The following is a 27464-nucleotide window of genomic DNA, read 5'->3' as shown; positions in this document are numbered from 1 at the left end:
TATTCTCCAGAGATCACCAGCAAGGAATTGAGCAGAGGGCTTGCTCCCCACATCCGCTCTCAGTCCAAGCATCCCAAGTTACCATGGAAACGTTTTCGGCGCCAGCCTACCAGAGGAAGGACTTAAGTGTTGGATTAAACCCTGTGGAGGCTCCTAGGCAGTCAGAACCACGGAGCGAGGCCCCCTCACTAATTATCTCCTAATGATGGATTGTAATTTTCTTTCAAGGACAAACCAACATTATTTGGATCTGTTGTTGAGGGGCCCCTAGGCTCATAGGCCAGGGTCCTAGTCTGTCTATTTGGTTGAGCTGATCTGTGACCGTAAATAAAATTGAATTGAATTGTCTATTTGGTAATCTGGCACTGAGGAAGGACGCACCTTGACATTGACAATGTGGTAATTCACTCGCTGGCCGTAGTTCTTCAGCACTGTTTGGAGGGCTCTGACGTTCTCGCTGGAGGTGAAGAACTCCAGGTAGGCCTGGAAGGAGTCGGGAGGAGATGTTGAAACCAGAGAATCCCGGCAACGGCACAATTTCAATGTTTAAATTAACTTTTGTAAAAAAACAAAAAAACACAGACATTTTTCTATTAGGGATTGTAGGTGCCGATATTCCAAGGGAGCAGAAAAGACTTTTTATGTATGCGACGACAGCCGCCCGGATGTTACTAGCCCAGAGATGGAAAGAAGACAAAGTCCCTAACAGAGAAGAATGGCAAATTAAATTGTTGGACTATGTCGAAATGGCAAAACTCACCGGAAAGCTCAGGAACCAAGAAGACCAAAACTTCAACAAAGAATGGGGAAATTTTCTCATTTATCTTGGAGACCAGTGTAAGCAGATGAAAACATTAGCAGGAAAACTTAGTTGGTCTTTAAGGTGCTGCTGGAAGGAATTTTTTTATTTTGTTTTGACTACATCAGACCAACACAGCTACCCACCTGTAAATAATATATAATATAATAATAAATAATACTGAATAATATGCTGGTTGACAATAGGACCCATAGAGGGAAAGGTGGGAAGTCCAGAAATCCGGAGGAATCTTTAAATACGGATGTATATGGTTGTATTGTTATAATTTTATACTTGTAAAACCAAATAAAAATTATTTCAAGGGGGGGGAAGAGAATCCCTGGCAGCGGGGAGCAAAACTTGAGGATTGCCCTTTATTTATTGCATCTATACATAGTTCACCATTCTTCTCAAAAGAGCTCATATGCACCTTCCCCCCTCTCCTCATTTAACCCACACAACAACCCTGTGAGGTAGGCTAAGCTGAGAAGCAGTTACTGACTCCTCCCAAGTCACCCTGTGAGATTCATGGACGAGTGGGGATTTGAACCCTGATCTCCCAGGTCCTGGTCCGATGCGCTAGCCATTATGCCACACTGCCTCTCTTCCCCCTTGCTTGGGGAAAGGCTGTGTAGCCCAGTGGCAGAAGGCCCCAGGTTCAACTCCCGCCATCTCCAGGTCAACCTGGGAGAGACTCCTGTCTGAAACCCTGGAGAGCTGCTGCCAGTCAGTGTAAGGAATACTGAGCTAAATTGACCAAGGGCCTGACTGTTTTAAGGCAGCTTCCTGTCTTCCTATGTCTTAAGGGAAGGGCTGCAGGTCAGTGGCAGCGTCTCTGCTTTGCATGCAGAAGGTCCCAGGCTTAGTCCCCGTGAAAACATTCTGGACGCACCGAGGTTGCATTACAATCAAACGATAAATAAATGTCGTGACGTTAATAAATAAAAATGTGAAATGTAACAGCTATTCTTCTTCTGACAGTACCGCTTGACTGTCCCTTTGTCGGTCTGGGAGTGTGTTAAATCCATTCTCCTCTACTTCAGTGTTTCTGCTACCATGTGGAGCAGAGCAGCTTAGAAACAGCAACACCGATTGCCTCTGAAGATAAATACCCTCCCCCCCCCACCGGCCACCCCAGTTCACATTTGGATTAGCTTTGGGGCACTGAGCAAAAGTCTCACTTGACCTTAATCTTACTTGGATTATAAGAGAGAAGGGAGACAGTACCAAAAATAAAATAAAAAATCAAAGAAGTTGATCCAAAGCTGGATGCTTTTTGTTTCAATGGAAAGGTAAACTGGACAGACTAGATTTCTCATTGTGGTCAGAGTTTTGTAGTAGTCTGGCACCATTTATGGGGAAATGTCCAGTTGGCAGAGCCTCCGGTTTACAGGATTATGGCTCCCAAGTTGATAGTCATGTGGAAATGTGTGTGTGATTCTGGTCAGAGAGAGTCAAAATGGTGTCAGTCAGGCCTGTCTTCATGTGCTGTTTCAGACCTGTGTCTGTACATTCATGTACATGTTTATGAACAATTATTATTATATATATATAGAACCTTAACATTTACAACAGTTTCAAAAAGGGGAAGGGGTGTGTGGCAAAGATCAAGAGGCTGCTTTCGAAAGCAAGACAAATCATGCAAAGCGCTCTGGTGGCGCACTGGGAGGGGAGCAATTTCACAACAGGGGGTCCCCGTTTAATGGGGGCTGCCGACACAGCACCCCATGGGCTCATAATGAGAGCTTTTGAAATCCGCAGCCCTGCAGCCTTTTGTCTCGGGGATGCAAAGGGCAGATCTGCTAGCCCCCTGCTAGCGTTGCTTAATCTCCCCACCGCTTGCTTTGTAGCCAGCTGGCGCAGAGGATCACAGCTCTCCCCCCCCCCACAATTTACTTGCTCATTGTAAGGGGCTTGTCACACACACACCCCACACACACCCTGTCCCCACACTTCAATATTTCTGGGGTGGGGAATCTTTATTTCCCTCCACTGCTTCTGACACCTGCCGGCACCGAGTGGCCAGACTTCTTTGACTTAGCCGGCCTGCTGCTTGACAACTGCTTGGGCCAAGTTAATAACAACAACAACAACAACAACAACAACATATTAATTAATTATTATTATTATTATTATTATTATTATTATTATTATTATTATTATATATACCCCGCCCCTTCTGGCCGGGTTTCCCCAGCCATTCTGGGCGGCTTCCAACAAAACATTAAAATACAGAAATCCATCAAACATTAAAAGCTTCCCTAAACAGGGCTGCCTTGAGATGCCTTCTAAAGGTCTGGTAATTGTTGTTCTCTTTGACCTCTGGTGGGAGGGCATTCCACAGGGTGGGTGCCACTACCGAGAAGGCCCTCTGCCTGGTTCCCTGTAACTTAGCTTCTCGTAGCGAGGGAACCACCAGAAGGCCCTCGGAGCTGGACCTCAGTGTTCGGGCAGAATGATGGGGGAGGAGACGCTCCTTCTGGTATACTGGACCGAGGCCGTTTAGGGCTTTAAAGGTCAGCACCAACACTTTGAATTGTGCTCGGAAACGTACTGGGAGCCAATGTAGGTCTTTCAGGACCGGTGTTATGTGGTCTCGGCGGCCGCTCCCAGTCACCAGTCTAGCTGCCGCATTCTGGGTTAGCTGTAGTTTCCGGGTCACCTTCAAAGGTAGCCCCACGTAGAGTGCATTGCAGTAGTCCAAGCGAGAGATAACTAGAGCATGCACCACTCTGGCGAGACAGTCCGTGGGCAGGTAGGGTTTCAGCCTGCGTACCAGATGGAGCTGATAAACAGCTGCCCTGGACACAGAATTGACCTGCGCCTCCATGGACAACTGTGAGTCCAAAATGACTCCCAGGCTGCGCACCTGGTCCTTCAGGGGCACAGTTACCCCTTTCAGGACCAGGGAGTCCTCCACACCGGCCCGCCTCCTGTCCCCCACAAACAGTACTTCTGTCTTGTCGGGATTCAATCTCGATCTGTTAGCCGCCATCCATCCTCCAAAGTTAGAGCTACAGATCAACCTTTCAAGCTAAAGAACGAGGGGAGGAGCCATAGCCCAGTGGCGGAACACCTGCCTTGCATGCAGAAGGCCTCGGGAAGCAGGTTCAACCCTCAGCATCTCCAGGTCAGCCTGGGAGAGAGACTGGTCTGAAACCTCAGAGAGCTGCTACGAGTCCGTATGGATGAGACTGAGCTGGACAGAGCAACGGCCTGACTAATCATAACACAGTTTCCTATGTTCCTATGTCTGAAGAGAAGGGTTGTGGCTCAGGGGCAGAGCATCTGCCTTGCATGCAGAACGTCCCTGCTTCAATCCCCAGCATCTCCAAGCAGCCACTGCCCAGCAGTGCAAACCTCATTGGGCTAGGTGCACCCGATTCTCCGACTCTGCATAAGGCAGCTTACTATGTCTTAAAGGAAGAACAGCAGAGATATTTTGGCTGGTCCTAATAAAGCAGGTGTGGGCAACATTTGACTCTCTGGTTCTTGCTGAACTACAACTGCCATCGGCCCCAACAAGTATGGCCAGTTCAGCGACCTGTGGAGGGCCAAAAGGTTCCCCACACTTCAGCTTTTTAATTGAGAGCCATTTTAAATTTCCCAATCCTAAATTTTCATTGGACCTATACAGCCTAGAGCAGGCACCCCCAAACTCGGCCCTCCAGATGTTTTGGGACTACAATTCCCATCATCCCTGACCACTGGTCCTGTTAGCTAGGGGTGATGGGAGCTGTAGTCCCAAAACATCTGGAGGGCCGAGTTTGGGGATGCCTGGCCTAGAGTCTTTCTTTGTTTACACTACCCAATGTCTCCGGATAGGGCTGGGAGAGTCCCCAGCCAGAAATCTTGGAGCATCACAGCCAGTCGGTGTAGCCAACATTAATCTACAGTGGTACCTTGGTTCTCAAACTTAATCCGTTCCGGAAGTCCGTTCCAAAACAAAAGCATTCCAAAACCAAGGCACGCTTTCCCATAGAAAGTAATGCAAAATGGATTAATCCATTCCAGACTTTTAAAAACAACCCCTAAAACAGCAATTTAACATGAATTTTACTATCTAATGAGACCACGGATCCATAAAATGAAAGCAACAATCAATGTGCTGTACTATGAAATAAATACGACAGTATTGTAGGTGATAAAAATTAAAATTATTTTTTTTCTTTCCTACACTGATGATAGTCATTGTTTGGATGGAGGGCTTTTATCCATTTCCGCAGTCACTCACTCAATCAGTAGCTGAACTGGGTTCCACACAGTCACAAAAACGAATGAACAGAAAAAGCCTCAAAACCAAAATACATAGCAAAAACAAAATCCGTTCCGGAAGTCCATTTGACTTCCAAAATGTTCGAAAACCAAGGCGCAGTTTCTGATTGGTGCATATGCCCCGGAAACAATAGTTGTTTGGCTTTTGAAAAACGTTAAAAAACCGGAACATTTATTTCCAGGTTTTCGGCATTTGAGAACCAAGGTACTACTGAACATGACTTCATGTTGAAAGACAACTAACTTCCTGTGCTCCTATCCCTAACTGAGCATTGTCTTTCCCGAAGACCGGCCCCTGAACAGCACAAATCTATCTTCCTAATTTGCCATAGCACACGACTTGGAATCGCAGAACTGTGGAGTGGAAGAGACCCTAGGGGTCATCCAGCCTGACCCCCTGAAATGCCGTATTTTGTAAAGCTTTGCCGCAGTGTGGTTCCTCCTTTCACACAAAAACGCAAGCTCGAAGTTAACACACTTGATCCACGCAAGAGGACAGGACTGCTTGGACTGGGAGGGAGGGAGGGGGAGAAGAGCACCCCAGGCATGTTACCTTCTGGAAGACGTAGCCTCCCTCGGGACCCCAGCCCACAATCGGGTCGGTGGAGGGCTTGCCGTTGATGTTCGGCTGGGAATTGATGGTCAGGATCCCTCTCCTGTTCACCTTGGCCAGCTCTTCTTTCATTAGGTTGGTCTCGGGTGCCAGAGGATCGTCGTTCCAAGGTAGGCAGGTCACCTATCGGGGGAGGAGGGGAGAGAGAGAATATATCAATATTTTGGAAAGGAGACCGGGCAGGTTGTGTGTGCACACAAATGCACAGCTTTCTCCCATGTTGTTGCTGTTTAGTAGAAGAAGTAAAATAAGAGAACAAGAAAAATACACATTTAAAGAAGATTGGAAAATGTTCATTGAATATATGGGGGGGAGAGAATTGTGTACACTTGAAAACGTTGGCAGCATTAAGATAAATCAACAATGTAAATAAGTTTTGATGGATGTAATTACGGAATACTGAAGGGTTTAGTTTATGTAAAATATGCAGGGATTTATGTTATACAAAATGAACCACGGAAAGAAAATAAGGAAAGCCATTGATATTTTAAGGTTGTTTGAATGAATATTCTAAATTGCAAAGCAGAAAATTATTATATTTGTAAATAATGTGTTTTTTTAATGTTGGAAGCCGCCCAGAATGGCTGAGGCAAACCAGTCAGATATAAATAAATAAATGATGATGATGATGATGATGGAATAGGACATCCCCAATTTCATTGGAGAAATATTGGAGGGTATGTGAGACTTGTGCCAGGACTCTAGAGACCTGACACCAACACCTGTTCACCGCCTATGTGGAGGTTCATGGGCCAGGGTCCTCCCTGAATCTCTCACCTTGTGGCCATCCTTGTTGGGCTCTCCAGCGATGTAACACCTGAACACCTCGAAGACGCTTTCCTCGCTGGCCAGCTCCTCACCCCACATCTTCAGCAGCTCGTCCCTGGGAGATTTGCTCTTCAGGTAGAAGAGGTAATAATCCTTCAGCTCCCCAAAGGCTGGGGAGGATGAGTTACCCCTGAGGGTTGCGGGAGAGAGAGGGCATGTTAGGGCAGGGCAGGAACAAGCCCCCTTACGGGCAGGATCACCTCCCCTTCACATTCCCCCATTTGACTGCTTCGATCACCAGAACTGTTGGCAGGGACCACCCAATCCCTGTTCTAAATTTATAAGAAGTCCATCTTTTAGTGTGGTAATACCCAAACCCTGGAATTCCTTGCCTACTGACCATTAGGCAGGTCCCTTCGCTGTACTCTGTGCTAGAAACATTTGTGAAGCCCACCCAGATGTTTAGAAAACGGATGCCTATTTCCATCTGTTTTTAGCCAGTTAACTTGAGCTCTTGAAAGTCTTACATTATTGCTGTTACATTTTTCTTACTGATAAATTTTATCGTTTTGTTTTTTTCGTAAACCGCTTTGAGGCTCGTTTGCTTTTTTTTTTTTTAACAGTCAAGTGGTGCATCCATTTCATGAAATAATGAATCAAACAAAGAAACAAAACAAGGAAATCTGCCCAGAAAGTATAGGGTCTTCTCTGGACTTGGTAGGAGACAATCCTATGGGTTTCAGTCAACTAGGTTTTACTCAGGGTAGCCCCGCTGAAATTAACGGTCCCAAGAGATAGTCATTCCATTAAGCCCAACAGGTCTATCAGAGGGAAATTCCCAGGAGTCAAAAAAGACTAGTACTGCGGCCCATTGTCTTGTTAGCCCCAAAATGGAAAATGAGTGAGGTCCCAACCAAAGAAGAATGGCAACTTAAACTGATGAAATATGCGCCACTTGCAGATTTAACATATAGAATAAGAGAACAAGAAGAACATACATTTAAAGAAGACAGGAAAAGGTTTACTGAATATATTGTGTTCATTTAAAAACACTGGTAGCATTAAGGTACAGTAAATTCAACAGTGTAAATAAGTTTTGATGGATGTAGCAATGGTTTCCTGAATGATTTCGTTACAGGTAGGTAGCCGTGTTGGTCTGAGTCGAAACAAAATTAAAAAATTCCTTCAGTAGCACCTTAAAGACCAACTAAGTTTTTATTTTGGTATGAGCTTTCGATCTGAAGAAGTGTGCGTGCACACGAAAGCTCATACCAAAATAAAAACTTAGTTGGTCTTTAAGGTGCTACTGAAGAGATTTTTAAATTCTGAATGATTTAGTTTATGTAAAATATACAGGGATGTATGGTATGCAAAATGAACCACAGAAAGAGAAGAAGGGAAGTCACTGATTTAAGGTTTAAATGAATATTTTGAAATGTAAAATTTAATAAAAATTATATATAACAACCTCAACGGGTCTATTACCATTGCATCTTTCTGGCATCTTCTGTTTTATTTCAGATATGCTTCCCATTGCTTCCCAGTTCAACCAGATCTTTCCAGAAGGATACATCTACCTGCCACCCCTACCTGCCACACTCACCAGCGGCCATTAGGAAATTCATCCCATTCCTGAGTTCGGTAGATGTAACTCTTTGGCCTGGAGGCCCAGAAAATGGGTCGGACATCTTCAACTCGCCGTTTGGGGTGAGCACTGACCGCCCAGGGCAGGGAACGCCTTGCAGGGGAGGGCGAAGGAGGGAGAGAAAATTAAAACATATATTTGCACCTATACTTGCGTGCTGCATCTTTTTCAAAATTTCCCGGTAGCTTACACGTGTTTTGTTCCCCCTGAATTAAAAACTGAAGGGGTGGCTCACTTTTATACCCAACAAGTGAGTGACAGTGTGGTTGTAGTGGTTGGACTGGGACTTGGGAGGCCAAGTTTCAAATCCCCACTTGAACCCTGAAGTTCACAGGGTGACCTTGGGCCGGTTACTGTCTCTCAGCCTAGCCTATTTTGCAAGATCGTTGTAGGGATTGTATGTGGGGGGGGGGGAAGAAGTGCATGCAAAAAGTGGGCCATAAATATGAGTAAATGAATGAAGTTTACTTTTACAGCATGCAAGTAATGAAGAACTCATTACACCCTGGTGTGTGTGTGTACATTAGGGTTACCAGACGTCCCCGGTTCCCGGGGACAGTCCCCGGATTTGCAAATCTGCTCCCCAGACAAATTCCGCCCCTGGAATGTTCCCAGATTTGCAAATCTGTCCCCAGGAAATGTGACAGCGGCAGCCTCAGCAGCTTGCTGCTGTGGCACCCACCATTTTTCCTTGCCAAAAGTCCCCATACGATGTGTCTTGTACGCAACACATCATATGGGGACTTCCGGCGAGGAAAAATGGCGGGCGCCACGGCAGCGGGCAGCTCCTGAAGCCAGCCAGAGCCAACTGTGCTACCAGGCTGGCTCCGGGATGCTGGCTGTCACAGCCGCCGCCACTGCCAAAGGGGAACTGGGGACGTCCAGCGGTACAGATCTCCTTCCCCCTTCGTTTTGTCTGATTGGGGGAGGCTCAGGAGTCACGGCCGGCCAGCCATTGCCCAGTTTTTTAAAAAAAACTCTGCGCGAGTACGAAAGAAGGGATTTGCACCTTGCCTGGCAGAGAAACCGCGTGCCTTGCGCCCCTCCTGGGCAACGCCCACCTACCTGTGACTCCCGAGCCTGTCAAAACAAAGGGGGAACGGGGCATATCATCGGGGAAGGCTTGGGATATGCATGTGTACTTGGGCCCAGGGTCTTTTGCCTCTTCATGCCCACTACTGACTCCCTGTTGCTACTCAGCTTCAAAAAAAAAAAAAGTAGTGTCCCCGGATTCATTGAAAAAAATCTGGTAACCAAAGTGTACATCACTGTTTTGAGCATGCCTTGTAATTCAGAGGAGCTAAGCTCAGGCAAGAACAGTGGCATGCAGAGACAAAAGAATCAATCTCTCATCCAAGGAGGCTGCCTGTTCTGTCTTTGTGTTGGGAGAGACTGAACGCTCCAGAGGAATTACACATTCCTAGCACAGGCTGACTGGAGGAGGCTAGTGGAGTCTGCTAGTCAAAGCAATCTCTTGCTGAGACAACTTGGGATGCCTGGCCCCACTTGCAGGAGAGCTCTCCGTGGTCCTTAACCCAAACTTTAGACTGCTCTCCAATGTGCTGTTGCCTTTTCAATCAAGAGTTTCTGGCCTTCCCTTGCTTGGGGCCACCAAGCAACTGGTGGGAGAGAATCGCCCTCTGCTCCTCTTCTGCCACTGGCTAGAAGGCCTTTTTAATTTTTTTTTATTTGTAGCCTTTACCTCCATGAACGCTGCGGAGGATGAAGTTTCCCTTACCCGGCAGCCAGCATGGAAACAATTCCCACAAGCTAGTAAAGAATGTGGCAAGATGGATTCCTTTGGGTTCAACGAGGGAAAATAAGATAAACAGATTCCAACAAGGATGGGCAATGTTTAAAGAATTATGGAAGGCCAGACAGAGGGGGGGGGTTGGATATAATCCTTTTAAAATTCTGTTGAGAGCATATGAATATTGTTCTTAAAGATCATAAATATATAAATAAAAGGGCCCACCCACTGGATACCTCGGTTAGATTGTGGTGCTGATAATGCCAAGGTTGCAGGTTCGATCCCCATACGGGACAGCTGCATATTCCTGCATTGCAGGGGTTTGGACTAGATCAGGGGTAGGCAACCTAAGGCCTGGGGGCTGGATGCAGCTCAATCGCCTTCTAAATCCGGCCCATGGACGGTCCAGGAATCAGCGTGTTTTTACATGAGTAGAATGTGTCCTTTTATTTAAAATGCATCTCCAGGTTATTTTGGGGCATAGGAATTTGTTCACCCCCCTCCAAAAAAAATATAGTCCAGCCCACCACATGGTCTGAGGGATGGTGGACCGGCCCACAGCTGAAATAGGTTGCTGCCCCTTGGACTAGATGGTGCTCAGGGTCCCTTTGAACTGTACAATTTTCTGATTCCACTCGATAGCTTTCCTTATTATTTTGCTGTCTTCTTTCCTCCGTCATAACTTGGTGCATCTTTGCAAACTGTGCAATTATTGACCGGAAGCTTGTTTGTTTCCATTTCTGCACTTGCATTGCTTACAGCAACACAAATAAATAAACTGGTTTTCCTTTTTTAAAAAATAAAAAAAACACGATGTTGCAAGCCAGTTAATTTTTGTAACCTGGTTTACGAAGATTGGCTCTTTTAGGAATAGGACAAAAAATGCTCACCTGGGGTCCTCCTTCCAGAGGCCCAGGTGCTTGAGAACCTCCATGGTGGCCACTTCCCGGTTCAGGGTGTAGAAATGCAGGCCGTGGACCAGGCCGCTGTCCAGCAGCTCCCGGCACATGGTGACGGCCAGCTCAATGCCGTAGTTCCGGATTGCTGCGTCATTGTCCTTGATGGGCTCTATGACGTCCTTGATCTCCTGCGGCACCTCCAGCTTCGAAAGCTTCACAAGCTGGCGCAAGGAATGATAGCCCTACAGCGCGGGGGGGGGGGTGCGGAGAGAGAGAAATTATGGGTTGGACCAAATGCTAGCCTTGTTCAGAGTTGGGGCTGGACAATATGTCTGGTATTTATTTATTTAATCATTCACATTTTTCAAATTTATACATTTCACAAATTTTAAAATCACTGATTTTACAATCATTTTGACATTTCAGAACTTGATTTCCTCCTTCCTGTGGCTCCTTAAATTTATTTTTAACATCTTCTGCATATCCAAATTAACTAAATTTGATCATTCATTTATCTTCTTTAAATATATACTCATATAAAACTTACAATAACCCTGGCGATCTGTTTATAATTTATCTGTAAATATTCAAGAAACCATTTCCATTCTTTTATTTTTTTAAAAAATGTTATCTTGATTTCTTATTATTCCATCAAGTTTCACCATTTCTGCGTATTCCATAAGTTTTTGTATCCATTCTTCCTTTGCTGGGACTTCTGCTTCTGACATCTGGTTTTCAATGTCGCAATATATCACCATCTAAACGTCATAATATACTGATATAGCACAACGTCTGAAATTATGATGGAACTATGTAGAGCCATTGGCCAGCTTCATGGTTTGTCCTGCGTTGCCATTTTTTGCATAGCACACCACCATGATTTGCAATATCTTGCCAGTTCAAAAATGACAAAACTGGTATTATGATATGGACTTGAAACCGGTTTTGGACACTGTGTCGCCTAGCCCTAACACACATCATGATTCGCAATAGATTGCCAAGTCAAAAGCTATGAAATTGATATCACAATATGGACTTCTTACAGGCTTTGGACAAGAAGTTGATACATCGTCCAGCCCTACTCAGATTATCATGATCATCAATTTATTAATCACCTCTATACAATTGTTTCAAGACTCAAGGCCAGGGGTCCCCAGACTACGGCCCGCGGGCCAGATGCGGCCCAATTGGCCTCCCAATCCGGCCCAGGACGACCCCCGCTGCCCGCTCTTCAGGCGCGCAGCGCGGCGGCGCACTTCTAGATCGAAAAAAATCATTTGTGCGCATGCGTATGGGCCTCTCCCGACCCAGAAGAGGTCATTTCCGGTGCACTTCCGGGTCGACGGAGACCCATACGCATGCGCACAAACAATTTTTGGTGATTTTTTCCGACCTGGAAGCGCGCCACCGCGCCAGTAAGTGTGTGTGCGCATGCGCACGGGCGCTCACTCCCCCGCCCTCCGGCCCGCCGTACGATTGGCGCGGTGGGCACCAGCCCAAAGCCCGGTAAGTCTGGGGACCCCTGCTCAAAGGCAGTTTAAAAAAAGCAAACAGTTAAAAACACAAAAAAGCAATATGCACACACACACACACACACTTGTGCCTTGGTACTCGTACGTTTTGGCTCCCAAACGCCGAAAACCCAGAGGTAAGTGTTCCGGTTTTCGAACGTTTTTCAGAAGCTGAACGTCCGACACGGCTTTCACTTGAGTGCAGGAAGCTCCTGCAGCCAATCTGAGGCCACACCTTGGTTTTTGAATGGTTTCGGGAGTCGAACGGACTCTTGGAACAGATTAAGTTCAAGTGTAAGTGTGTGTGTGTGTGTGTGTGTGTGTGTGTGTGTGTGTGTGTGTCTAAAAATGAAAGAATTTAAGAGCCCTGCTGAATCAGGCCAATGGCCCATATAGTCCAGAATCCTGCTCTCAGGGGGGCCAACCAGAGGCCCCTGGTTGGGGGGGATCCCACAAGCAGGACCCAAGCACAACTCACCTGTATAGGGAATATCCCGGGCACGACAGGGCAGGTGATGCCAATAGCCTGGCAGTCCTTCAAGAACTTGAGGAAGGTCTCCGACCTAAAGAACAGCTGCGTTATGACAAAGTCGGCTCCCGCAGACACTTTCTCCTTCAGGTGCCTCAAGTCCTCCTCGTAACTCTCTGCTTCCGGGTGTCCCTTGGGGTAACCTTCAGGGCCAACGAGAAAGACAGGGGGATTCAGGGGTGGAGGTTGGTTGTTTTGTTTACCAAAGGTTACAAATTATTTGGATCAAAGGTGCAAAGGTGTGGCCCACGGTCCTAAATTATGCGTTTGAACCAAAGAATAAAATAGGAACTTTACCGGGGGACTGCAAAGGTTCACCCTAGGAGATTCTGAATGGATTTAAAAGAGGGTCGGTCCTATTCATGGAGGAGAAGGGAACTATCAAGGGCTGCCAGGCACAATGGCTATGCTCTGGCTCCATGGTCGGAGGCAGCAATGCTTCTGAATACTAGTTGCTGGAAACCACAGGAGGGGAGAGTTGCTCTTGTGTTCGAATCCTGCTTGACCGTTTCCCCGCAGGGATCTGAGAACAGGGCTAGCTGGGCCTTTGGACTGATCTGGCGGGATTTTCTTATGTACCCAGACCAGAGTTAAAGTCGGTTCACAGAGCGGATCTCTATCAAGCTCAGATTCTCACATTCCTTTAGTAATCCTTGGAGAACTGGCACGTGCGCACACAGACACCGCCAGTCTCTCTCTCTCTCTCTCTTACCTGCCACACAGATGTCAAAGTAATCCTCAAACTCGGAGCGGATGTGCTTCACCAAGTCGACAGCGTGGTTGAAACCCTCGACCTCCTCTTGCCACTCTTCCCCAATGGGGTCTGTGTGAAGAGGCAGGAAGTGCCAGGCCAACACTTTAGTAAATGCACACTCTGCCTACAGTACCAGCATTTACTTCATTCATTTCGACCTTTCTCTCTCTTTCTCTTTCTTTCTCTCTCTTTTTCTTTCTCTCTCTCTCTCTCTCTCTCTCTCTTCGACAAGACCACAGCCAGATTAAGCCGTTTAGAGACCCTAAACCAGGCATCCCCAAACTTCAGCCCTCCAGATGTTTTGGACTACAATTCCCATCATCCCGGACCACTGGTCCTGTTAGCTAGGGATCATGGGAGTTGTAGGCCAAAACACCTGGAGGGCCGCAGTTTGGGGATGCCTGCCCTAAACACTCAAAAGGTTTGGGTGCCCCCTGTATATATCCAATACAAAATACAAACAATAATAAACCATAAAACAAAAATTTATTTTTCGAAATGAAACAAAGCCTATCATAAGACGGAAAATAACTAGGGTTGCCAGACTCAAGAGAGGACAGGACTTCTGTGCCTTTAATTGCCCTGCTCTCTTTTGAGTCTGGAAACCTTAAAGAGAAACCAGCAGACCCTTTGCTTGGAAATTAAACAATTGACATCTGTTTCCAGACTCAAAAGAGAGCAGGGCAATTAAAGGCACAGAAGTCCTGTCCTCTCTTGAGTCTGGCAACCCTAAAAATAACATTCATTTTTGTATACTTCCTTTTTATATTTATACATGAAAAAAAATTCTCCTGATTTTGCAAAGTCTTTGATCAGATCCTCAAAATTAATCTTATGTAACACACCTGCTTCTGTACTTAGTAGAGATAAGGCCCCCAGCCTGCCTCGTTGCATAGCTGTTCTGTTGGGATTTTTTATATACTGTACTTCAACTGAGAAAATGAATGCTCAGCTCATTTTGTGTGCCTGTGTGTAGAGAGAGAGATGGAGTCTTTCTTGTGGAACCTGGTTCAGCTGCACCATATGGTCCATGGTAAATCTGACAACGAAAATTTCCTGTGATGCCCCCTGTCCCTTGATGCTCTAAGCACGTACTTATTTTCCTTAATGGTTAAACAAGCCCAGGACAAGACATCCAGTGAACATGGATGTGTATTAAAAATTAGGCGTCCTCCTTCCATATGGACTAGCAGGGGTCAGCAACCTTTTTCAGCCGTGGCCCAATCCACCGTCCCTCAGACCATAACCCAGAGATGCATTTTAAATAAAAGGTCACATTCTACTCATGTAAAAACACCAGGCAGGCCCCACAAATAACCCAGAGATGCATTTTAAATAAAAGGACACATTCTACTCATGTAAAAACATGCTGATTCCCGGACCATCCACGGGCCAGATTTAGAAGGCAATTGGGCCGATCCGGCCCCTGGGCCTTTGGTTGCCTACCCCTGATATGGATCAACAAAGCCGGAACTTCTGCCTACTGCTTTTCTGGTCCCTCCGACAGACAACAGAGGCTCAGTGGATAGAAAACTTCCATCCCCGATAGAAACCCATGTCTGCTCCTGACGGCCTGGCTTAGTCCTGTTATGACTACATCTTCCTTCAGCCAAAACAAATAAAGCAAAGTTGGCGCTGTGGTTAAACCACTGAGCCTAGGGCTTGCTGACCAGAAGGTCGGTGGTTCGAATCCCTGTGACGGGGTGAGCTCCCGTTGCTTGGTCCCAGCTCCTGCCAACCTAGCAGTTCGAAAGCACGTCAAAATGCAAGTAGATAAATAGGAACCGCTAGAGCGGGAAGGTAAACGGCGTTTCCGTGTGCTGCTCTGGTTCGCCAGAAGCGGCTTTGTCATGCTGGCCACATGACCTGGAAGCTATACGCCGGCTCCCTCGGCCAATAATGCGAGATGAGCGCGCAACCCCAGAGTCGGTCACAACTGGACCTAATGGTCAGGGGTCCCTTTACCTTTACCTTTAGGCTCCCAGAGCAGCATACACAGATCCAACAATAAGGCTGCTCCCAGATTTACAATCTAAAGAGAGACGCAACACAAAGAGGAACTGGGAGGAGGAGGACGAATTCATTCTCCGTTAAAATAATTATTACAATCTGAACCAAAGATGAAAGAAAGACGGGGATGGAGGAGGGCGGGAAGTCAAACCGAGCACTTGTTCTTTGTGATATCTAAAACAGACTCAACACAAAAGGAAGGCGGATTAGGAGGGAAGAGGAAAAATAGAAAACGCGGGCACTCCTCCTCACTGATGCAATGACCAGCAGAAAAGAGTTTGGAGAGGGCCAATGGAGAGGCCCCACAACCCGATCTCTCTCAGGCCCGAGGGAACAGCAGCCGCTCCATTATCTAGCTGCCACCTGTCCTCGATTTACCACAAGAGGGCCGAGAGGCAACTTACCTCCACGCAACGCCATGATGTTCTTGAGACCTAGCCGCTTGGCCTTCTGCAAGTGTGCCGTGATCATCTCCTTGGTCTGGTTGCAGCAGGTCATGTGGAGGACGGTGTCCAGGCCACAGTAGTTGAGCGCTGTGCTCGCCATCATCATGGAGGAGGTTTCCTTGTCGGAGCCTGGGTCGCCAGCCGGGTGCCAGGTCACGTCGATGAAGAGCGGGCCGCCCGCCCCCATGTGGTCAAGCCTGCAGATTGTCACCCAACAGAAACAAAAAAGGATTGTGGTGGACGTGCAAGATAACAAAAGCATTCGGGGAAATGATTTACAAGGAGTCGAAAACAATGTTCAAAATAACATTTGGGGGAAAGCCAGAGTCTTTTCTTCAAAACTTATTTAAAGAATAAGTGTATAGTAGATTAGAAATAAGAGAAGTGAGGGAGAAAAATGAGAGGTTGTAGATAATATAATGGCAAGAGATAATTACAGTTAGAAATAAGGATTTTATTTTTAATTTTATTGAGAAGTAAGATCTAGATAGAATATATAAGGATAAGATGTATAAGATAGAAAAATAAGGGAATATTAAGTAACAAGTGAAATTTATATAAGATTTAGACTTTACTACAGAAGTGGTGTAAAGAATCGCAGAAGGGGAGGGAATGAGGAAGTCATTAGATTGGAGACAAGTTTTATAAGTTAGAATTTTTTGTTTTCCTTATTTATTTTTTGTATGGTGGTACTTTTTTGTATTCTGTATTTTGTATTTTGTATTTGTTTTTGTATTGTTTTTTGTTGTGTGGGTGTGTATTTTTATATGCCTTGTTGTTTCAGAAAATTCTTAATAAATACATTTTTTTAAAAAAGAAAAAAAGCCAGTCTTTTCTACTAGGTGTTAGTAGTAACCGGTAGCGGCACCTATTGATCTACTTGCACTGGCGTGCTTTCGAACTGCTAGGTTGGCAGGAGCTGGGACAGAGCAACGGGAGCTCACCCCGTTGCGGGGATTCGAACCGCCGACCTTCTGATCAGCAAGCCCAAGAGGCTCAGTGGTTTAGACCACAGCGCCACCCTACCAGCTGCTGGAGACCACATGTGGTGGGCTGAGTTGCTTCTGAGCTCAGGTCCTGCTTCTGGGCTTCCCATTGAGATGAGGATGTTGCACCAGATGGGCCACGGGTCTGATTCTTATTAAGCTCTCAATGAGGCCACCACACATTCTTGTGGCAGGGAGTTCCATAGTTTAACCCCGTGCTCCCGCCATCCCTCTCCCACTGGCAACACATAAGCGGCTTCAACACAACGCTCAGATTTCAACGGCCTGCCCCGGAGCACTCCTCCCCTCACCTGGAGATCAGGTTGACGGCCCCGGTAGATGTCCTCGGAGGGAAGAACTCCAGGGAGAACCACTTGTCCCCAGACTCCTGCCGCCTCCGCATCTTCTCCCACAGGCGGTCGTGCCGCTCATTGTCGAGGACAGGGGTGGAGCATCGCGAGCTTTCCTTGGAGCTGTCGCTGCCACTGCTGCCGTCGGACCTAACGACGGCCGCCCCATTGCCGAGGATGGCCACCCCGTTGCCGGCACCGAAGGACTCGTTCACCATGGCGAGAGACCTGGGAGGCAGGAAGCAGGGAGAAAGGTTAAGCAAGCAGGAGGCCACTTACGCTAGCCTGAGGTGCCCCCACTGGAAGCTGCTTATCAGCAACTTGGCCTTGCCAATCGGAAGGTTGGTGGTTCGAATCCCTACGACGGGGTGCAGCTGTCCCAGCTCCTGCCAACCTAGCAGTTCGAAAGCATGCCAGTGCAAGTAGATAAATAGGTACCACTGCGGCGGGAAAGTAAACGCCGTTTCTGTGCGGTCTGGTTTCCGTCACTGTGTTTCATTGCACCAGAAGCAGTTTAGTCCTGCTGTCCACGTGACCCGGAAAGCTGTCTGTGGACAAACACCAGCTCCCTCGGCCTGAAAGCGAGATGAGCGCCACAACCCTATAGTCACCATTTGACTGGACTTAACGGTCCAGGGGTCCTTTACTTTTTTTACCCGTTTTTATCAACAATTCCCATCAGGAGCAGCCAGCTCAGCAGCCATTCCATCAGGCAAAGGAACTGGAGGGTTGCTCTATTAATGTGGCTAAGAAGACCAGCAACTTCATGCTCCTCTCCCTCAGATTTTTTATTCACTGCAACCAGTGAATAAAACCAGTTTTTCTTTTCTTTCTTTTTTTAATAAGAAACTTTATGGTTGCCATCATCATTTTTCATACAGAATGGTTATTGACACGAGCACATACAAAATGCAGTAAGAACAATGAATGCAAAAGTCTAGAAGTAGCATTATGACCAATTTACGATGGGATGGAAGGTTCACAGGCTACGAAGGACTTGCTCACAAATTTATTGACAGCTGCACAAATTATTATAGCTAGGAAGTGGAAGGGGCAAGGAGAATATAAAATGGAAGAATGGTATAAAGAAGTGTGCGATCTAGCCGTTAATGATAATTTAATATGTGCCATTAAGGCAAGACAGGGAATATGGAGGAGAAATGATTTTGAGGAGATAGGGTGTTTGTAGAATTTATACTGTTAAAACGGAAAGGGGTGAAACCATCGCAAGAGGTGTTGAAATTTTGGGAGGTTGGATAGTTACAATGGAATGGTCTCGGGGGTGGGGTGCACAGTTTTATTCTTATTTATTTGTGATTATTACTTTGTCCAAAAAATTAAAACAATGAATGCAAAAAAAAATACAAATAGATAAACAAAAATGAGAATACAGAGGGGAGGGGGAAACCGGGAGACAACTGGGAATGCAAAGCCACATACATTTATCAAGTACAAGAATAAAAAAGTGAGTCAAATTACTTATCGATAAAGCCTCTCCACATTTTGTTTGTGAGTAAACAGGGGGTTTAGTGGGCTGTGAGGACGAGTTAACATAGGAGAAAAACTTATACCAAATTGAATAAAAGCGGTCTATTTTTGTTCGACCATTAAGGACTCCCCGTGTCAGGTGTTCTGGACGGTACAATGTCTCATTCCTTCACTAGTCACTCCCCCTGGAGGCGAGTCGGATTTCCAATGGGAAGCCACTGGCATTCTGGCTGCGGCAAGTAACCAGTGCTTTTATTCTAGGAAAAACGGTACTGGTAATGCGTACCCTAGAATACACCCCCCCCCGAAAAAGCACTGTAACTAAGAATTAGAGCCTGGACTTGCTTTCACGTCCTCTTCCCTCCCACTCCTCTTTCCTTTTGTGTCATGTCTCATAGACCACACCCACACCCACAAATTTAAAAGCATGTTGCTTCCTTCAAAGGATCCTGGGAACTGTAGTTTACTGTTCTCAGCAACCCTAAACAAAGTGCAGTTCCCAGGATCCTTTGGGGGAGGGAAATTGGATTTAAATCATGTCTGGTTTGGATGTGACTTTAGACTGCGAGGGTGTTCTCAGCGACATTTGTAAGCCTTTTTTGATGGAAGGGTGGCGTGAAAATGCCTAGTAATTAATTGCTCAGCTGAGAGGAGAATCCACATCCAAGAGCTACACAAACACATGCCTAATTAACAGGTTTAATTGCAATTAACTATCTCACACACATCCAGGAAAGAAAGAAAAATAGGGCACCTATTTACAGCAGATAAGATGCAAGGCTGATAAGGTCCGTTTGTTATTAAAGGAGTAATTCCATATGTGATCCTTTCCTCAGGGGAAATTGTTCAGCTGTTAGCTAGACAAACGTTATGAGCTGTGCAGATCCGTTGACATTTGCGGACATGGCCAATTTCAGTGGGTCTACTCTGAGTCAGACATAGTTGGAGACAACCTTACTTCTAATAAAAACATACGTTGCAGAGCCACTTTGCCTCATTTTCCCCCACGCATCAGCGAAGGAGTCCTCAAGACCACGACCCCCATAGACTGACTCAGCCCATCAGTGCCAGGACTGTCAACACTGGCTGGCAGCAGCAACTCCAGGGCTTCAGGCACAAAACATTCCCAGCCCTACCAGGAGATGCCACTGGGGATCTGCACCCGGGACACAAGCAAGATTTCCTCCACCACCGAACTAAGACTCTTCTCTTTCCACGGCTGTCACAAATCACACGCAAATCTAAACATCCAGGGGTTCTGCGAGGGAACAAGGGTTAAGAAATCGCTTGCCTTTTTTGCAGGCGAGATTTTTCAGGCTCCCGCTCTGAGCAAAGGGAGTTGGAACAGAAGGTCTTTTACAATAAAGGATCTTTCCAAGGCGGAGGTTGGGGCTGGGCAAGTAGGAAAGCGGGGAGAAGGGACGACAGCACAAGCCTGCAAGACCCATCGCAACACTTGCCTGGTGGAGTGGTCCTTCCATGCAACCGTCCACTGCAGCTTGGAGTGTTTCTCCAGCTGGACAGGCTTTTTACTGCGCTCCAGGTTATTTACTCCGGCTGTCCACGTGCGCACACAGTGAGATTCTCAGGCTTCGCCGACCTTGCTTGGATCGAGTGCACAGCCACTCTCCAAAATGGACTCCCGCCAACAGCAGCAGCAGTAGCAGCCTCTAAGCCTCCGCTCTACAGCTATGCAAACAGACGCCACTTGGGCTCTCAGTAACTGCACATACAAAGCCAACCCCCTTCCCCCCCCCCCGCAAGGTGTGCATTCAAAGGCCCCCCTTCTGCTCCAACCAGAGCCCAGCCCACACCTGCGGGTGCCAGACCTGACCTGCCAATCGGAGGCCAACCCTGGCACATCCTCCAATCGGAGAGGCAGGGTTCTCTGCCTGCTGCTCCAATGGGCAGTGAAGATCCAGCCCTCTAGAGAAACCCTTCTGTTTGTTAAGCATAAACGCTCCTTTTGATTGTCTGGTCTGAATGCCCCGTTGTTTGTACAAGGGCCACTGTCTCTCTTTTACAGAATGTTTTAAGTTCTGAGAGCAGAGCTACATATTATTCCCTGCTGGCCCTCTCAAAAGGAATCAAAATTAGGGGTCCCCCTGCTTTTTATAGTAAAGACACCGCCGCCAAAAATGTACTTTTGTTATGCGTAAGAACCGCACAGTGTCTCGCTTCTTTTCATACTTAAGAGAAGGGGGAAAGTAAAGTTCTCCTGGCAGCCTGACAGAGAGAACCTATAGGGACTGTTTTAAGACCACGTAAAGTGACATTTGCCTGGCACCTCCTTCATATAACATAGGCAGGTGGTTAGAAAACTATTTTATTTTCTCAGGTTTTAATCAACACATTGTGGCTCTGGAAGTGCTATTGCTACACTATGTATCACTTTGTGCTGTATTCTCAGTTTTGTTGAATTTGTATGTAGCCATTTTACTGCATTTTTAATAAAAAAGGGATGGGGGGGGAGGAAGGAAACAATCACACAGCCTCAAAACCGGCAAGAAACATTTTGGCATCTAAAAGGCTAACTTGGGGTGGGGAACCTCAGGCTCCCAGAGAACAAATGTGGCCCTCTGGGCCTCTCTGCCTGGCCCTCAAAACTCTCTGCAGACCACACCCATCATAGGCCTTGCTCCTTCACACACCTTTCTTTTTTTCTTGGCCTGGCTGGAATGTTTTCTTTGAACCCCAATAATGCATTTTGCTTGTCTGGATGAAAGAGGGGGGTGTGAGAGACCATGCAAAAATCAGCCTACTGCACAAACAAGAAAAGCTTGCTGGATCAGGGCAACGGCCCCTCTAATCCAGCATCCTGTTCTCACAGCGGCCGCCCAGATGCCCCAATGGGAAGCCCACAAGCAGGACTTGAGTTCCAGAGCCCTCTCCCCTCCTGAAGTTCCCAGCAACTGGGGTGCAGAGGACTTACTGCCTCCGGCTGTGGAGGCAGGGCAAAGCCATTGTTGCTAGCAGCAATTATAAAATTTATATTGGCTCCCCAACCCACTTTTGCCTCTGGCCCTGCCCACCACAGGCATGTGGCCCTCAGAAGGTTGCCCTGATGGGAATAACGGCCCCCCCCTGGGCTAACACATCCCTGGGCTGGCTTATTTGTTATGGCATAAGCCTTCCAAAGGAGTTTACACAGGGTGCCTGTGGTTGATGGGATGTGTAGCCCAGGCACCCCCAAACTTCGGCCCTCCAGATGTTTTGGACTACAATTCCCATCTTCCCTGACCACTGGTCCTGTTAGCTAGGGCAGTGTTTCCCAACCAGTGTGCCTCCAGATGTTTTGGGACTACAACTCCCATCATTCCTGACCACTGGTCTTGCTAGCTAGGGATGATGGGAGTTGTAGTCCCAAAGCATCTGGAGGCACACTGGTTGGGAAACACTGAGCTAGGGATCATGGGAGTTGTAGGCCAAAGCATCTGGAGGGCTGCAGTTTGGGGCATAGCTGCCAAGTTTTCCCTTTTCTCGCGAGGAAGCCTATTCAGCATAAGGGAAAATCCCTTTAAAAAGGGATAACTTGGCAGCTATGGTTTGGGGGTGCCTGTTGTAGCCCAAGGCAGCAGATTAGCCTTCTCCAATCTCAAAAAATAAATAAATAACCAAGAGCAGCAAAGATTCAAAGTCTTTCCAGCAATGCCCTGGCTGGCTGAGCTAATTGATTCTTACTGCCAAGTACCTCCTCAACCCTCACCCCTTCTTCCAAGCCTCAAAAGCCATCTAAGGTGAGCTGGGGGGCGAGGAATGTTTGCAAATTCTAAGAAGTCAGTTCTGCATAGGATTTAGCCCAGGATGAAAATTTCCATGTTGCTGGTTGCTAGGGCTTCTTTTTCCCCACTCACCCCACATAGCCCCATATCTTAGGAACACAGCGTGCTGCTGCCCCCGGCACCTCCATGTCAGAATGCTGGCATTCATTTTAGAAGCAGGTGGATCTTGGAAGGCCAGGGACATTTCCAAATCAATACCCAACAGTAAAAACAGCCGAGGTGACTCACAGAACATTTTACACTGGGTTCTCGCTTGTCCTACCCAGGGATGTAGTCAGTGCTAGAGCCCTAAGAAGCGCCAGCTGGATCAAGAGAACGATTGCCCTCTAAGGCCAGCATCCTGTTCTCACAGTGGCTAACCAAAATGCTGCAGCGGGAAGGATAGCAAGTAGGATCTGAGTAACTTCTGTGTCACAGACACACATTCCCTGCTTTAGTTACAGGTAGGTAGCCGTGTTGGTCTGAGTTGAAGCAAAATAAAAAAAAATCCCTTCAGTAGCTCCTTAAAGACCAACTAAGTTTTTATTTTGGTATGAGCTTTCGTGTGCATGCACACTTCGTCAGATACACTGAAACAGAATCCACCAAACCCTTATGTATATTCAGAGGGTGGGGTGGGGGTGATGGGAATGGGTGATGGGCTGATGGGAGTGGTAAACCTGTAGATGGCTGTTAACAACTGCTGATGACTGCAATTGGTCCTGGGGGGGGGGAGCAAGGGCTGAGGCATGATCAAGCTTTCTTTAGCGCCTCAGCCCTTGCTTTCCTTCCCCCCAGGACCAATTGCAGTCATCAGCAGTCGTTAACAGCCATCTACAGGTTTACCACTCCCATCAGCCCATCACCCATTCCCATCACCCCCACCCTCTGAATATACATAAGGGTTTGGTGGATTCTGTTTCAGTGTATCTGACGAAGTGTGCATGCACACGAAAGCTCATACCAAAATAAAAACTTAGTTGGTCTTTAAGGTGCTACTGAAGGAATTTTTTTATTCCCTGCTTTAGATATCTTTTTCACCTGAGCTTAGGATGCAATCCTCTGCTGTGTGGACATGAGAGGGGGAGAGAGAGAGAGAGAGAAACTCGCTTGTTCCCGTCACCTCAACTAACCTCGAGCAGCCTGACTGCATTCCTGCTGGAGTTATCACTGTGGGTACGGATCAAAGTTTGCTAAGAAGGGAGCCTGATCCTGGCTCCCTGACTGGGACTCTCTCCAGCTGGCAGCCACTCTGGAGAAAAAAGCAGTACTCCTGAACCAAGTACTTCTGAGCCAAGAACAATTACAACCACGGTGAGCAGAAACCAGCTCTGAAAGGGTTATGTGAGCAGCAGCTCTGCTGAGGAGACACCCAGATCCTGTTTCTCATTCCCGAAATGTGGATCTAATTTCAGGTGGTGGAATCGTGACCCCCAACTGCTTCTAAATGCATGGGCTGCAATTGTAACAGAAGCAGCGAACAGGGCGAGGGGTTAGCTTTAGTTCATGAGCATTGCTGAGCTGGATAGACCAAACGTCCGTTTAGCAGGGCTTCAAAAAAATTGCCGCTGGAAAGCTGGCGAGAAGGATGTGGAAAGGGGAGCCGATTGCCGCTGCCCTTGTTCCCAACACTCAGACTTGGAGGGCATGCAAGACTTGCCACACTTCCCTCCCAGGCAAAGCTGCAAATTGAACAACCCAAGTTACTACAGTGGTACCTTGGAAGTCGAACGGAATCCGTTCCAGAAGTCCGTTCGACTTCCGAAACATTTGGAAGCTCCTGCAGCCGATCGGAAGCCGTGGAGGACGTTCAGGTTCCAAAGAACGTTTGCAAACTGGAACACTCACTTCCAGGTTTGCAGCGTTCAGGAGCCAAAACGTTAGACTCGCAAGGCGGTTGGGATATAATAATGAATAAAGGTAAAGGTAAAGGGACCCCTGACCATTAGGTCCAGTCGTGATCGACTCTGGGGTTGCGGCGCTCATCTCGCATTATTGGCCGAGGGAGCCGGCGTATAGCTTCCAGGTCATGTGGCCAGCATGACAAAGCCGCTTCTGGAAAATCAGAGCAGCACATGGAAACGCCGTTTACCTTTCCGCTGTAGCGGTTCCTATTTATCCACTTGCACTTTGACGTGCTTTCGAACTGCTAGGTTGGCAGGAGCTGGGACCAAGCAACGGGAGCTCACCCCATCACAGGGATTCGAACCGCCAACCTTCTGATCAGCAAGCCCTAGGCTCAGTGGTTTCACCCACAGTGCCACCTGTATAAAGGATACAGCCCTGCATTTATACGTATGAGAGTTGCTCCTGCATAGCCCACAATGAAAACTGAAACTGAGCTGCACATGTTGGATCAAAGTATATGTGTAAAATAATATACCAAAGAGGCAAAAATTATGAGGGAAGATACCTAAAACTTGTGGGGTAGGGCTGAAGGGGCAAAATATTTCTTTAAAGTCGGCAAATTTCAAAGGGGTAAACATGATGAAATATGGCAGAGGAGAATTAAGAGGGGAATATGGAGGTATTTCCTGAGGGGTAACAGAAATATAAACAGGAAGGACAGGGTTTTTTTAAGCTGCTGGGCAACCATATAACATTTCCTAATAAATGGTAGGGTGGGGGGGGGGTTAAAAAAAAGATTTTTCAGAGAATCATAGAATTGTAGAGTTGGAAGGGACCTTGAGGGTCATCAAGTCCAGCCCCCTCTGCTTAAAAAGCCATCCAACCTCTGCTTAAAAAGCTCCAACAAAGTAGAGTCCACAACCTCCTGAGACCATTCCAATGTCGAACAGCTCTTATCGCCAGAAAGTTCTTCCCAATGTTTAGTGGGAATCTCCTTCCTCATCACTTGAAGCCATTGGTTCGAGTCCTACCCTCCGGAGCAGAAGAAAACAAGCTCCATCTTCCCTGCGACGGCTATGAAAAAGCCCTTTAGATATTTGAAGATGGCTATCATATCTCCTCTCAGTCACTTTTTTTTTTTGCAGGCTAAACATACCCAGCTCCCTCAACTGTTTCTCAAAAGGCTTGGTTTCCAGACCTTTGATCATCTTGGTCATCATCCTCTACACATGTTCCAGCTTATCATCATCCTTCCTTAAATTGTGGCAAGCCAGGCGTCCTTCATCTTATCTCTGTGCAGCTGGTTCTTCCTGCCTAAGTGCAAAACCTTACAGTTGTCCCTATTGCAATTTGTTTTGTTGGTTTTGGCCCAGTTCTCCAATCTGTTACTACCAAATCCCAATTGTGGCTTCTGCAGCATTAGCTACCCCTCCAAGTTTGGTGCAATCTCCAAATTAGAAGAGCATCCCCTCGATTCCTCTAATTTGTTTATGAAGACGTTGAATGAAAACGGGCCCAGAACAGAATCCCCTGTCATCCCACTTTTGTCACTTTTTTCCCAGGATGACAAGAAACCATTCATGAGTACTCTTTGGGTTCAGTCTGTCAACCCGCTACAAAACCACCTAACAGCAACCTTATCCAGCCCACAATTTACCAGCTTCCATACAATAATATCGAGGGGGGGGGTTGTCAAAAGCCTTCTTGAAATCAAGATACACTATGTACACAGCATCCCCCTGATCCACCAAGCTTGTAACTAAAAAAGAAGAAGAAATGAGATTTGTCTGGCATGACTTGTTTTGATAAGCCCATGCTGGGTCTCAATCATCACAGCATCCTTTTCTAAACGCTCACCATTTAGTTTAGTTGTATCTGGGTTTATAAAAAGTTATGTGGAGATACTGGTATTTCCTGAGGGTTGGGGAACCAGGCAGAGGGCCTTCTCGGTAGTGGCACCCACCCTGTGGAATGCCCTCCCACCAGAGGTCAAAGAGAACAACTACCAGACCTTTAGAAGGCATCTCAAGGCAGCCCTGTTTAGGGAAGCTTTTAATGTTTGATGGATTTCTGTATTTTAATGTTTTGTTGGAAGCCGCCCAGAGTGGCTGGGGGAACCTGGCCAGATGGGCGGGGTATAAATAATATATTATTATTATTATTATTATTATACAGGCATGGCCAAACTTGGCTGTCCAGCTGTTTTGGGACTACAATTCCCATCATCCCTGACCACTGGGGTCCTATTAGCTAGGGGTGATGGGACTCATAGTCCCAAAACAACTGGACGGCCAAGTTTGGGCATGAGGCCATTTTTGGCTTGCAGAAAAAGTTCTGACGGATTTACAAGAGGAAGAAAAGTCTGTCTTCCCTCCTTAACTTTGCAATATTACAATTAGTACAATATAGCAAAATAATAATATAATAATATAATTATTACAATATTATAATATCTTATATTGCGGTGCTTATGTGTTGCTATTGTTATTATAAATTGCATTATGCTAATCGTATATTATAAATATTATTTCTTTTAGTGGAAATAAGAGTGGGGGGAGAGGAAAGGAAAGGAGGGTTTAGCCTCCTCGCTTCCCCCTTTTTTACTTCCCAAAATGGTCTCTACCATTAATTAAAAACCTCTATGAGAAAAGGAGACGCCTGGTCGAGAGCCACACCCCCCCCCCGGTTTTCCTGAAAGTTAGACCTTTCCACACAGGCACGCGCGCATCCCCCGCGCTCCCTCTCCTTCACTCACCTTTTCTCCGGCGTCTCCCTCTGTGGGGTGGGGGAGGGGAGGGTTGCCTGGGTCTCGATCCGAGGCGGGGGGGGGGGCGAGAAGGAAAAAGTTGCTCACGCGTGCACGCACACAGACACGCTTTCGGTTCCTCGCTCCTCCCACCTCCTTGAAAATTTATGAAGCCACGCCCTCCTTTAAATGCTGCTTTGTGCCCGATTCCAATATGGCGGCCAATAAAGGGCTGCCCCGCCCCGCCCGGCTTCACGCCTCAACAAAGATGGAAGCCGTTATATCG

At 46.9% G+C, this 27464-nt stretch overlaps 1 protein-coding gene across 3 annotated transcripts in view; it reads right to left on the bottom strand.

Moving 5' to 3' along the window:
* Nucleotides 1–27305, bottom strand: part of MTHFR (methylenetetrahydrofolate reductase) — a 30477-nt gene extending 3172 nt beyond the window's left edge. The window contains exons 1-11 of one of the 3 annotated variants that reach the window (XM_035120038.2): nucleotides 27188–27259; nucleotides 20284–20512; nucleotides 17297–17563; nucleotides 15958–16196; nucleotides 13502–13612; nucleotides 12739–12932; nucleotides 10741–10991; nucleotides 8059–8193; nucleotides 6465–6645; nucleotides 5628–5810; nucleotides 382–483 (exon numbers count right to left, since the gene is read on the bottom strand). In XM_035120038.2, the coding sequence (XP_034975929.1) occupies nucleotides 382–483; nucleotides 5628–5810; nucleotides 6465–6645; nucleotides 8059–8193; nucleotides 10741–10991; nucleotides 12739–12932; nucleotides 13502–13612; nucleotides 15958–16196; nucleotides 17297–17553 (1653 nt within the window). In that variant the 5' untranslated portion in view covers nucleotides 17554–17563; nucleotides 20284–20512; nucleotides 27188–27259. Of the gene's footprint in view, nucleotides 1–381; nucleotides 484–5627; nucleotides 5811–6464; nucleotides 6646–8058; nucleotides 8194–10740; nucleotides 10992–12738; nucleotides 12933–13501; nucleotides 13613–15957; nucleotides 16197–17296; nucleotides 17564–20283; nucleotides 20573–27187 lie in introns of those variants that run through there. The other 2 variants (XM_035120040.2, XM_035120039.2) reach the window with 2 other exon arrangements.
* Nucleotides 27306–27464: the final 159 nt, after the last annotated feature.

This window comes from Zootoca vivipara, chromosome 6, assembly GCF_963506605.1.
Source record: "Zootoca vivipara chromosome 6, rZooViv1.1, whole genome shotgun sequence".
NCBI lineage: Eukaryota > Metazoa > Chordata > Lepidosauria > Squamata > Lacertidae > Zootoca > Zootoca vivipara.
This window is presented reverse-complemented; position numbering and strand designations above follow the sequence as displayed.